General features: G+C 37.9%; 1 protein-coding gene across 1 annotated transcript in view; it reads right to left on the reverse strand.

Moving 5' to 3' along the window:
* Positions 1-7439, reverse strand: part of BTLA (B and T lymphocyte associated) — an 86075-nt gene extending 78636 nt beyond the window's left edge. The window contains 2 exon segments of the mRNA XM_042781857.1: positions 2592-2659; positions 7352-7439. Of these exon segments, the coding sequence (XP_042637791.1) occupies positions 2592-2659; positions 7352-7439 (156 nt within the window).
* Between the last annotated feature and the right edge of the window lie 5527 nt (positions 7440-12966).

Genomic DNA, 12966 nt, shown 5'->3' on the forward strand with positions numbered 1-12966 from the left:
CTGGCGGTTCAAATCCACCAGCCACTCCTCGGAAGGAAGGTTGGGAAATCCTACTTCCGCAGTGATACTGCCTCGGAAACCCAAGGAGGGGTCGCTATGAGTCAGGTTTGACTCAACATCACATAACAACAACAACAACAAGGTTTCCAGTGGCCAATTTTTTCAGAAGTGGATTACCCCAGTCCTTCTTCCCAGTCTGCCTTAGCCTGGAAACTCCACTGAAATATGTCCACCATGGGTGACCCTGCTGGTATTTCAAATACCATTGGCATAGCCTCCAGACTCACAGCAACATACAAGCCACAACAGTAAGACAAATGGATAGATGAATGGTGGAAAGGTAGGCAGTTCAAAACTACCTAGCAGCTTCATGGACAAGTTCTGGTGATCTGGTCCCTTAAAGATTACAGCCTAGACTCTATGAGGCAGTCCTGCTTTGTTACATGGGTCACTATGAGTCAGAATTGATTCAATGGCACACAACAACTAATAATCAGATTTTATTAAAATTGGAAAGTCTGCAAATCATATAATTTAGGCAACTACTAAGTTGTACCACTAATGTAAAATTTTATTTTGTCAATGAATTATTTGTTTCATAACAAACAATGAGCAATTTACTAAGAAAAGTACATTTCTGACATAAAGATATTCAAATTCAATAAAGCATCTCATGTGTGGTCTAAAGTTATCAAAAAAAATATTACATCTCACAGTTTGGACTCTGTTTCACTATTTTAAACTTTAACAAATAAAAATTCAAAGAGGCTGCATAAAATGACAGAAATGAAACAAGTTCATTTTCTTTGTCTCAAGTTTTGTTTCTTTGTCTCTGCAGTGAATGTGGCATCGTTGTTTACTTACAATCTACTGTTTAAACAGAGAAAAACATAGCTGCAGGGACTGGACACCTAAACTGCATGAAGAAAGTGACAGTAACAGTGAACATTAAGAATTTACTTTCAAAAGGAATACATACATGTAGCTTATCTTATATGAAGCCCTGGTGTCACAATGATTAAGTGCTCAGCTGCTAACTGAAAAGTTGGCAGTTCAAACCCACCAGCCACTCTGTAAGAGAAAGATATGGCAGTCTGCTTCTATAAAGATTACAGCCTTGGAAACCCTATGGGGAAGTTCTACTCTGTCCTGTAGGGTCACTGTGATCAGAATTGACTCAACGTCAATGGCTTTTGTTTTTTTGTTTTGTTTTTTGTTAGCTGAGTCCACATGTGTCCAGGGCCAGCTTTATAACTGGGAAGTTCTCTGAGTTAACTTTCATGTCATATACAATGTTTAGCAAAGGATAAGTACCAAAAATATAATAATTAGAAGTTTGCATGTATAGTATTAAAATAGTAAACATAATAGTAACTTAGAATTTAGACTAGTAATATTTTTAGGAAGAACATTTCATCACTAATATTGTTGAGAATTGTTGGTGCATGGTGGTATTTAAAAGCAGACCAACTTCTAGTCAGCTTTATTGTTGTTCTCAAATTCTGCCAAGATCGTGTACCCTCTTTTTATCCATACCCAGTGCAAACCAACCCCACACTGTCCAAGACCATTAGTAGTGTGGTTGTTTCTAATGTAAAGGAAATGCAAAAAAAAAAAAAAAAAAAAAGAAGAAAAATGCCTAGATGATTCTTTAGGTTTTATATTCATTGTTTTCAACAAGATTACAATTTCATGGAGCTTCGTATCCCCAAAAGGGAGGGATCACTGCTGGTTAGGTCAATCAGGAAGGGCTTCCTGGAGGAGGTGGCATTTCAACAAGGTTTTCAAAGATATGTAGACTATTGATGGATGAAGCTGAACCTCTTCAAGCCCCAACTTCTATCCCACCTCTGCCCTAAAAACCTGGTTCTCCTCTCTTATCACAAGATAATGCCATCATCTACCTAATCACAGGGAGCATAACTGGAAGCCATTTTTATCTCTTTTACTGACTCATTTTTTAGCCAACCAGCTAAGTTGATTCAGTATCCAAACTATCTTTCAGGTTCGTTTGTTTCTATGTCACTGCTTAATTCGGGTCTCATTATATTTCATGTGGATTGTTGTCACGGCCTACCAATTAGTCTTCTACACTCTACTCTTGACTATGTCACCTTCTGTCCAGATCCCAATCCTCTCTTCACAACACTATCACAGTTTGCAATATTAAAATGAAAAGTTAAACACAATATTTTCCACTTAAAACTTTCAGATATTCCCTAATGCCTACAAGAAAAAAAGTCCAGAATTCTTGAAAAATCATTTAACTTCCACTCCCTTACAAAAACTCACCCTACCTTCATACTCTAGAAACCCTACACCACTTGGTGTTCTCTCAGGGAATGTTCCATGTTGTTTTTGTGTGATATGCATCACACTCTATTACAATTGAGTATCTATTTATGCATCTGTCTTCCTATCTTGTCTGTGACTCTTTGATGGTATGATACCTGTCACTGCAGAAGGAGTAGGCCCTAGCAAAGGCATGAAGATGAGAAGGCATGCTACCCACTCATACTGAGTAGGAAGAGCTTCTTGAAAGATTCACAACTGGACTAATTCTTCCTGTGCACTAACACTGCAGATTATACCCAGTTAAACCTTTTGAGAGGTGGACAGGCTAAAAGGCCTTGAAGTGAAGAGCATGCTTCAACATATTCTGTAGTGGTTAAGTTATAACCACTAAAAAAGAATTATACCTTAAAAGTATGTAGTGTAAGAAGGCCTTATTTATGCTCATGCTAAAGTGATAATTCAGATATTTAACAAGTGATACTCTTTGGCCATCCAGCTGCCCAATCCAGCTACTTAGTCCAGCCAATCTGAAAGGAGTGCTGCTCACAAACAACTGCATGACTGATCCATAGAGCTGAGCAAATGTAGCTGCATGTGTAACTACCATCTTCAGCTGGAGAGGGGAGCTAATTTGTAAACTATGTTGTTGTTAGGTGCCATGAAGTTGATTCCAACTCATAGCAACTTCATGAATGAAACACTGCCCAGTCCTGTGCCATCCTCACAATCGTTGCTATGCTTGAGACTATTTTTGTAGCCACTGTGTCAATCCGTCTCATTGAAGAACTTCTTTTTTGCTGATTATCTACTTTAGCAAGCATGATGTCCTTCTCCAGGGAGTGGTCCCTTCTGAAAACATGTCCAAAATATGAGAGGTGACGTCTCACCATCCTAACTTCTAAGGAGCATTCCAGCTGTACTTTCTCCAAGAAAGATATGTGGATCACCACTTCCTTCTTCCTAGTCTATCTTAGTTTGGAAGTTTTGCTGAAACCTATCTACCATGAGTGACCTTGCTGGTATTTGAAATATGGAGGGCATAGCTTCCAGCATCACAGCAACATGCAAGCCACCACTGTATCACAAACTAATAGATGAGCGATGTTTTGAAGTATATTACCCACTGCCATAGAGTTGATTCCAACCCATAGTGACCCCCATTAGGTTTCCAAGGCTGTAGATCTTTACAGAAGAAAGACTGTAATCTTTCTTCCATGGAGTGGCTGGTGGGTTCAAACTGCCAGCCTTCTGGTTAGCAGCCAAATGCCTTAATCACTACACCACCAGAGCTCTGAAAGCTTTATGTTTATGATTCTTTTATGGCATATAATTATTTCTCATGTTTAAAGACCACATGGCTGATCATAACTATTATTGTGAGAAAAGTCCCAATGAACTTTGCTATCTCTCCACTGAAAAATTCTTAGAAAGTTATAGAAGGTTCAAGATGGCCACATTCATTGAGAGAATTTAATCACTGTAATGGATATAGATTGCCTTAGTCTGAGCTAAGACAGTAGTAGAGTTTACCAAAGAAAAGTAAACAAATAATTTTTGAAATACCAAAATTATAACTAAAGGTCAACTATACCATGAGTGTTCTGTGACATCAACAAGAAGTTCAACTTCTGTCAGAAATGGTATAATAAACAAACAACCAAAAACTTTAGGCACATGCTGTGAGAATCTACAGAAGGAAAGGTCTTCAGACTTAGAAAAAAAAAGGCTCTTGAACATGGTGGTGGTATGCTCTGGCTAACATTAAAGGGCCGGCATAGTGAGAAGAGGCAGGATATGATGATCGTCAGGGAAAGGAAATAAGTGCCTCTTCTTTTGCAAATTGGTGTGAGTTTAAGCGTCTCATGAGACAGTGTCTTGAATTTATCAAGGAAACCCATACATAGCAATGGTAACTACATAATCAAGCATCAGAGATCCTGGAAGGACATCAACCTAGATAGCCTTGGGGATTCACATGCATAGCATCAGAAAGTCCAGATTGAATACATTCCATCTTAAACCAGCTGACATTTATGCACAAAATCAGAAATAAGATGACATAAGCTTAAGGTCATAGTGACTCCATATGGAACAGAGTAGAACTGTTCTCTAGAGGGTTTTCATGGTTGTGACCTATCATACAGATAACCATGCCTTTCTTCCAAGGTCCCTCTGGGTGAGTTTGGATGCCAACCTTTCAGTTAGTAGTCAAGTGTTCTACTCTTTGCATGACTTTTTTTTTTTTTTTCCAAGATTAGAATGGGAATTTTCCACTTCATATAACCAACGAGCTGCTGTGACTTCATGTATGTCAGAGTAGAACTGTACTCCATAAGATTTTCACTGGCTGATTTTTTTGAAAGTAGATTGCCTTTCTTCCAAGGCACCTCTTGGTGGACTCAAATCACTAAACTTTTGGTTAGTAGAAAATCATATTAATCATTTGCACCACCAACGGACAACTCATAGAGAACCATCAATGTAATTTTGTATTATGTGGCATTGATTAAACTTATTACTTTAATTCTGTGATAAAATAACAGATTTTATAAGTCAGATAGTACCAGAAATGCTAGAATACCTGAGGAAATTTGTATAAGTATGGTGCACACGGAGTTATGTTAAAATCAGAGCCCCTATTGTAAAAGATGGTCATTGTTTCTTTTAAGGAAAACCCTGAGACTTAATCTTAGGTGTAAAATGAAAAATACTAACTGAGCTTTAGTCCCTACCATGAAATGAAAATACATTCGCATACATCTACCTAACAAATGACACTTAATGTAATATAGATCACAGACACAGAAACTGTATGTAATAACAGGTCCAAGTTGTTCTTCTCTGTGAATATTGTCTGGTAGAAGTCTTTAGCCATCTGCTCCCTATCGAAACACTCACACACAGATACCCACACATGAAAAGTTGTTAACTTCTATCAAGTTGGCCTTCGACTCATAGCATTATCTATTTTATTCATTTTACTTTAGCCTTAAATGCTTAACTGTTTTAAATGATAACATTAAAACTTGAATTTTGGGGAGTTTCTCGATGAAAATATTATTAGCAAAACCACCATTAAAATGTACCAAGTATTTATCATATACAGTCACTATGTTAGGCATTTTAACCATATCATTGCATTTATAATCTTCACAATAGCCCAATAATTTATAAATATTATCTCTACTTTATGGGGAGCTCTGGTAGCATAGAGGCTAAGGCACTTGACTGCTAACCAGAAGGCTGGTGGTTCAAACCCACCAGCCACTCCTCAGAAGAAAGATGGAGCAATCTACTTCCATAGTGACACTGCCTTGGAAACCCAAGGAGGGGTCACTATGGGTCGGGTCTGACTCAATGGCACATAACAACAACATCTCTAATTTATAAATAAAGAAATGGAGGATAATAGAGGGTAATAATCATTAACCAAGGTCACACAGTAAGTGGAAATAAACAGAACTCAATCCTAACTCCCATGACCATTTTGTAATCACTGTGCTATACCACTGGGAAGAGAAATAGAAATTGTGCCCCTCCCTAGAATAGGACAGTGTTACAAATTACTTTACTTCATATTATTTTACAGAAAAAATATATTTAGGAAGATTTCTTATAATATTTTATGTTTAATAATATTTTATTCCACTTGTTTCTATGTGACTATAAGCATCTAATGAAAAATTTGGTCAGCTATCAAATACTCCAAGTACAAAAGTATTTAATTGATTGAAGAAAATTTTTACTTTGCACCTGGTTGTGTGACAGTCAGGCATCCTGGAAACAAACTGCAAACTACACAGTTCCAGAAGTGAAGACAACATTCCACAGGACCTCAGTGACCATATTTTCACATTTAAAACTGCAGCACATGAATGTGTTGTCACAATAACCAGTTGCTATTGAGTCCAATTCTGATTCATATTGATCTCATATACGTCCTCCATAGTGTTTTCAATGGCTGATTTTTTGGAACTAGATCCAAAATGCTGAGTACATTAAATGCTTGCACCACTCAGGGATGCCTGTAACACATTAAAGCAGAAAATATGAAAACACAGTTAACTGAGAAAACCAGAAACTTCTGCTGGGCATTTGTAGGCCTTCCTTCTTCACAATATGTGGGTACCTGTGACGATGTAAGGAGCTCTGGTAGTGTAGTGCCTAAGGCACTTGACTGCTAACCAGAGGGCTGGGAGTTCAAACCCACCAGCCTTGGAAGGAAGTTTGGGCAATCTGCTTCCATAGTGATACTGCCTCGGAAACCCAAAAAGGGGTCACTATGAGTCAGGTCCGACTCGAGAGCATGTAACAAATAAAATAACATGAAAATGTAGGGGAGCAAGTGACTTCACCATGAAGGAAATGTGTTTTTTACCTGCATCTCTGCAGAGTGAACAAATGTAATCTATGCCAGAGCCCCAGCTGTTTCCTATTTACTTCATAGGAAACATATTAATCATTTGCACCAACACCCAAATGGACGCAAATCACTTTCCACAAAATAGGAGCAATGACAGCATGTTTGATCCTATACTTCTTGGTCTTTCCTCACTCAGTCTTCTCAACTCACACATCTCTTACTGAAGCAAGTAGCTAGATGGTATTTAGAGATGACATAATTAGAGAGTATACATGGAGGAAGGTGTAATGCTGTTATCCAGCACTGTCCTACTTAACTGAGCACACAGCTCTCTACTGGACTCAGGAAAGAACAAGCTATTTTCTCACCATCAGTATGGCAGCTAGAGCATTTTTGCCAGTGTTAGTGATAAATTTGTACTTAATGACTTATAACATGTGCCCATTTCTCTTTTCTTACCATCACCATACATTTTTAAGAAAATCAGCCAAACTATGGATGAAATGCCTACTACTCAGACAGGTGAATGCCATGCTCTCATTTTGTTCACATCCTCTAATGTCTTGACCGAACAAACATAACTACTTGGTTTCATCTACCATCACCTACATCCTACTGAGCTCAGAAGAGAAAACATTGTCTCCAATGCCCCCTGAGAAATAAAACCAGAAATAATCCAAAGAGGTGTCTTACCATAGATACTGCAGATGCCCAGATACAGGATTAGGAAGAGGACCCAAAGCAACTTTCCCATTCCAAGCATGGATGGCAATGTCTTCATTTGGTATGCATATGAGGGATGGAAAAAAAGTAGAAGGCTTCCCTTCCTCCCCTAAGTTCTTCAAAATTGAATCAGTTTACCTACCTCAGCAGCATCTGAGAACTCAAATAGAGGGAAGAGAAAGGAGGTGGGAGAGGACAGTAGCAAGAGCCCAAATGATTTAGTGAAACAAAGTGAACAGTAAGACAATGTGATATTCTGTTTAGTGTTTTGTTTCTCGTCAAATTGACTATTTCTTTCAAAACCTCTGATCTGCAAAACAGCTCTGTCCTTAAGTTGTCCATCTGCTCTACTTCCCCTTTTGTCCCACCTTGAAGTTTTCCCATTCAAAGTGTAGTGAAGTGAACAATTTCAAACTTCAAAGAAATCTATATTTTCACAAACTTTAGGATAAGAGTTTAATTAAACAAAGGTCAGGAAATTCATGGTAGAAGTCTCTGGTAAATGTACACTCTCCCCACTTTTCTTAGCCTGTGATAATGAAACTTCCTTTGTTTGAAAATTTTTAGATTTTTCCCCAAAAACATCCTGTCATTGTAAGATGATAATGCCATTAAACCAGTGGCAACTTATCTGAGGTTACGGAGAAAATGAGTGACAGGAAGCACTTTCTAAAAAGACGAGGAAAAGACCTATCTTGAAACTGTAGATGAGTAACAGTGGAACAAGATCATTGCTAGTACTGCCTACATTTTCTCTCTAAATAATAAATTTCTGAGCCAAATGACACCTTGAATATCAATTAAAGGAAACTTCTATTTTCAACATACTTGCAGCTATTGTCTGGATTAAGTAGAATAGAAGCAGGAAGGGAAAAAAATGAATTAGTTCCAAATCGGAAGGCTTAGAGTCATCCCGTGACTGTTTTCTCCAAAGCCACTTGCAAAAAATTAGCTTAGTTTATAATCACATTTGAGCAATATTTGACAAGCCAAGTGAGAGATTGATATTTGTGGCATTTGTGGTCATTAAGAAAGTTGATTTTGTAAGTATTTCCCTAAGGTTGATGACTTTCTTCCAAGGTTGGAATGATTTTAACAGATGTCATATATTCATGGATTCAAAAAGACAATGTGCTATGGTTGGAGATACAAAGATGAATGAGTGACTGTCCCTGATTCTAAAGAGCTCACAGTCAACCAGTATTGTAATTTCCTCATATCATTGGCTGTTAGTGTTAGGGACTTAAACATTCATTCATTTCAACCCACACAATGTAATATAGAGCAACTCTACATATCTTCTTATGAACTTCCATTCCTCAAATAAACATCTTCTTTCTGGGAAGTATTTATACATAATTCCTTTCTTCTCCCCTGCTCAAGATGGGGTGCAAACTTCCTGTGGCTGCTGAAGCAGGGTTCATTATCCCTTCATAGTGATCCAGAGGTCAAAACCTTGGGTTAAATCATAAACCAAAGTGTTCAGAACACTTTCCCAAATCTGAAAGAAGTCATGGTAATTTTATCTCAGCATAACAGCTTTATGATTCATTAATTCCTTAAAGATTCCTTTTTCCATATAAAAATTCCATGTTATTTAGATTAAAAAAAAAAAAAAAAAATTGGGGAGGAACCTATGTAACATCTAATGTGTGTGTTAGGAGTCCCTGAATGGGGCAAACAGTTTAATGCACTTGGCAGCTAACATAAAGCTTGGAACTTTGAGTCAACCAAACAGCACCTTGGAACAAAGCCTGGCAATCTACTTCTAAAAGATCAGCCATTTAAAACTGTGTTGTTGTTGTTGTTGTTATGTGCCGTTGAGTCGGCCCCGACTCATAGCGACCCCTCCTTGGGTTTCCGAGGCAGTATCACTACGGAAGTAGGATTGCCCAACCTTCCTTCCGAGATTTAAAACTGTGGGGAGCTATTAAGTCAACTTTTAACTAAACAATAATTTAGCCTAATTACTAAAGAATGTTTGCCTTGTGCATTGTTCTCTTTTAAAGAATTATCTGTATGTGATCAAATTGCCAATAGTAACTTGAAAGGTTAGATGAGAAATTAAGGGGGCAGTGAGTTTATGTTAATCATGGTAAAATTATTTGGAAAAGGATACTGAGATGGTTGCACCACTTGAAGAATATAATCAATGTTCCTGAATTGTTCATGTAGAAATTATTGAATGGCATGTGCTTTTGGTCTGTATACTTTTACCACACACATACCCACACAACACAAAACTAAATAAAAATTGAAACCCTATAGAGGACAGTCCTCTGACAGATACAAGGGCACTATGAATTAGTCATCTCTGTGGCAACTTTTTAAAAAGTCTTTAATATGGGGGTATTTTCTTAAGAAATACATTTTGTTACTTTTATCAGCACACCTGGCTCTTTCACTCCTCCACAGTTGGAATCAGTAAGAGATCCTCACTGTAGATAAAATCCTACCTCAGAATCTGACCTGTGTCTTTATTCTAGGAAAGAAGAACTTGAAGAAATCTAGCTCAGAAGTATGATAGCTCAGCAACAAGTCGATTTGTTTTTTAGTTTATACTCCATCTAGTTATTAGACTTCTATCTTGGTCCTTGTTCTATCATAATCATGTGCTCTTTGATCAGAAAGTTATAATTTTCATTTAAACATGCAGATATAAAGTGCCCATGATATTCTCTAAAGAGATTTCATGATATTTTAGACAATTAAAATCATAAATCTGTCTCTAATTTTATGGCGAAAGATTAAAATAGAATTTGGTACCCTCAAACTCACTCTACAAATATTTCAAGAGTTACTTTGAGAGTGAATTTGTTTCCATTCATTCATGGGTGAAATTGCCTCATAAAATATGAAGCAGTTTGCTTCTCCTATATGTTCCACCAGGCTGATCAGAGAACCAGCAATCAAAAAATGGGACACAGGGTCTAGGAGAGGTCTTCCCACTGACATTAGACAACATCAACCCCAGAGAGACAAACATTGATCCTGATTTTTTTTTAACCCTCAAACAGACATTCCACAGCGTTTACCAGAAACATAATCCAGCATTTAAAATTGTTTCTATTCTTCAACTTGGTGTCATCTTCTCACCAATTTTGTTGACAGCAATGATTTCAATACATGATTGTGCTTTAGAACCAGTCTGGGCACTTTTGATAAAATACAGATTCTTGAGTCCCCATTCCCAATGAGTCAGAATCTCACAGGGTGGTGGCCAGATATCCCTATTTTTTTAAAGTTCCCAAGGTGAATCTGATAAAGCTGACTTGAATTAATATTTGGAAAGTAATTATGAATTGGGAGGGACATAAACTTTTTGAGTCCCAAAAGATCTGGTATGAAATCTTTGCCACTTGATAGTTGTAGAATTTTTCATAGTTTCCTAAATTCTCAGGGTCTGTGGTAGACACAGAGATGAACCACTCAGATCCCCCTTCAGTGACTAAGTGCAGAAGAAACATGAAGACAGGCCCATTTACAGAAGACACAAGACTTCTTTGATTATGGACTTCAGCATGAGGACTTCCATTCAATCTTGTCTAACGTTCCTAAGAGTACATGGTAGTCTAGGATGCTTCTACACAACCTTCCTTCTAGCGGTTCTCCCAGCGTCTACTGCCTAACTCCTCATTTTACCTCACAGGCTTTTCCCTACACAATTCATTGCACATTTTATCCCATCTTGACATCTGCTTCTTGCAGAACCCAGACTGATACAATAATGTTGCATTGTTATGACCATATTTAGTACCCACGTATTTGTAAATTTTGTTTTCCTTCACCCCTTGTTCAGTGGGAAGTATTCTTCATAGGGGAAATCTATTTTATAGGAGGTGGAAATCCCTCAGTGGCACAAAGAATTACTTGACTACTAGTCAAAAGGGGATTCAAACCCACCCAGAGGCATCTCAGGAGAAAAAACTGACAATGTGCTTCCAAAAACTCATACCCTTGAAAACCCTGTGGAGTAGTTTTGCTCTGTACACATGCAGTCACCATGGATCAGAATCAACTAGACAGCAACAACAAGGAGAAACATTAAAGCTAATTAGCAGGAAAAAAAAAAAAAAAAAAAACTTCACTGCTGTTGTGTTGCATCTGACTCATAGTGACCCCTCCTTGGGTTTCTGAGGCAGTATCACTAAGGAAGTAGATTGTCCAATCTTCATTCTGAGGAGTGGCTGGTGGGTTTGAACTGCCAGCCCTCTGGTTAACAGTCACTACCAGGCAATACGCTCCCAGAGCTCCTAATTAGTAGAAATAGCAAGAACTGAATTAGTCAATTGGGAACAAACTACACATCAGCTAAACTAAAGGGAGAGAGAGTGAAAAACAAATGTGAGAAACAGGAAACAGGCTGGAACATGGAGCAGCTTGCATTTTTATAAGTGAGGGCACTGAAGAGCATAGTGAGAATTCATTTTCCATTGACATTTCTCTCAGCAGTGGAATCCTCTTCTTCTTTTTATAGCTTTTCAAAGAGAAAAAGAACAAGCAAATGAAGTAAACAGTCATTAGAAGCAAAACATAACACTTCATTTTGGAATAAGATTTAAGCAGAGTTTGGGAGAAGTTTGTCCTACAAAATATGTTGTGATATGAAACAATGTGTGTATATATATATATATGTATATGTATTTATAACCTAAATTTACACCATTGAGTCTATTCTGACTCCTAGTGACCCTAAAGGACAGAGTAGAACTAACTGCTCCCATAGGGTTTCCAAGGCTGTAAATCTTTATGGAAGCAGATTGCCTCATCTTTTTCCCATGGACCAGTGGGTTCGAACAGTTGACCTTTTGGTTAGCAGACAAATTCTTTAACCACTGCACCACCAGAGCACCTGTATATGTATATACATACATATATTTTTTTCTTGAAAAGGGTGCTGTGTGTGATTCCTTTCCTATACAATGATATTAAAATTACTATCTATTGTTGTTGTTGTTGTTACCTACCTTCAAGTTGGTCTTCAACTCATGGCAATCCCACACACAACAGAATGAAATGCTATCTGGTCCTGTACCATCCTCATAGTTGGTTGTGAATCAGAGATTGTGAACCATAGAGTTTTCGTTAGCTTATTTTCAGACATAGATCATCAGGCCTTTCTTCCTAATTCATCTTAGTCTGGAAGTTTCACTGACCTTGTTCAGCATCATAACAACACGCAAGCCTCACTGACAGATGAGTGGTGGCTGCACGTGAAGTGCATAGGCTGGGAATCCAACCTAGATCTCCCCATTGAAGGTGAGCATTGTGTATAAAACCAAAAAAAAAAAAAAAACTCACTGCTGTTGAGTCAGACCGGACTCATAGTGACTCTTCCTTGGGTTTCCCAGGTGGTATCTCTATAGAAGTAGTTTCTCCAGTCTTCCTTCCGAGGAGTGGCTGGTGGGTTTGAACTGCTAGTCTTCTGGTTAGCAGTCAAATGTCTTTGGCATTATACCAACAGAGCTCCTTCAGAAATGCAGTATTTCGTATTTTACCTGGCAGAGCCATACCAAAGAAAACAGGTCACATTTTTGACCTGCTTATTCCTCTGATGCTGGTTGAAGTCAATGCTAATATATATA

Source organism: Orycteropus afer, unplaced genomic scaffold (assembly GCF_000298275.1).
Source record: "Orycteropus afer afer isolate SDZICR_OR568_19922 unplaced genomic scaffold, OryAfe1.0 scaffold00184, whole genome shotgun sequence".
In the NCBI taxonomy this organism is placed as follows: Eukaryota; Metazoa; Chordata; class Mammalia; order Tubulidentata; family Orycteropodidae; genus Orycteropus; species Orycteropus afer.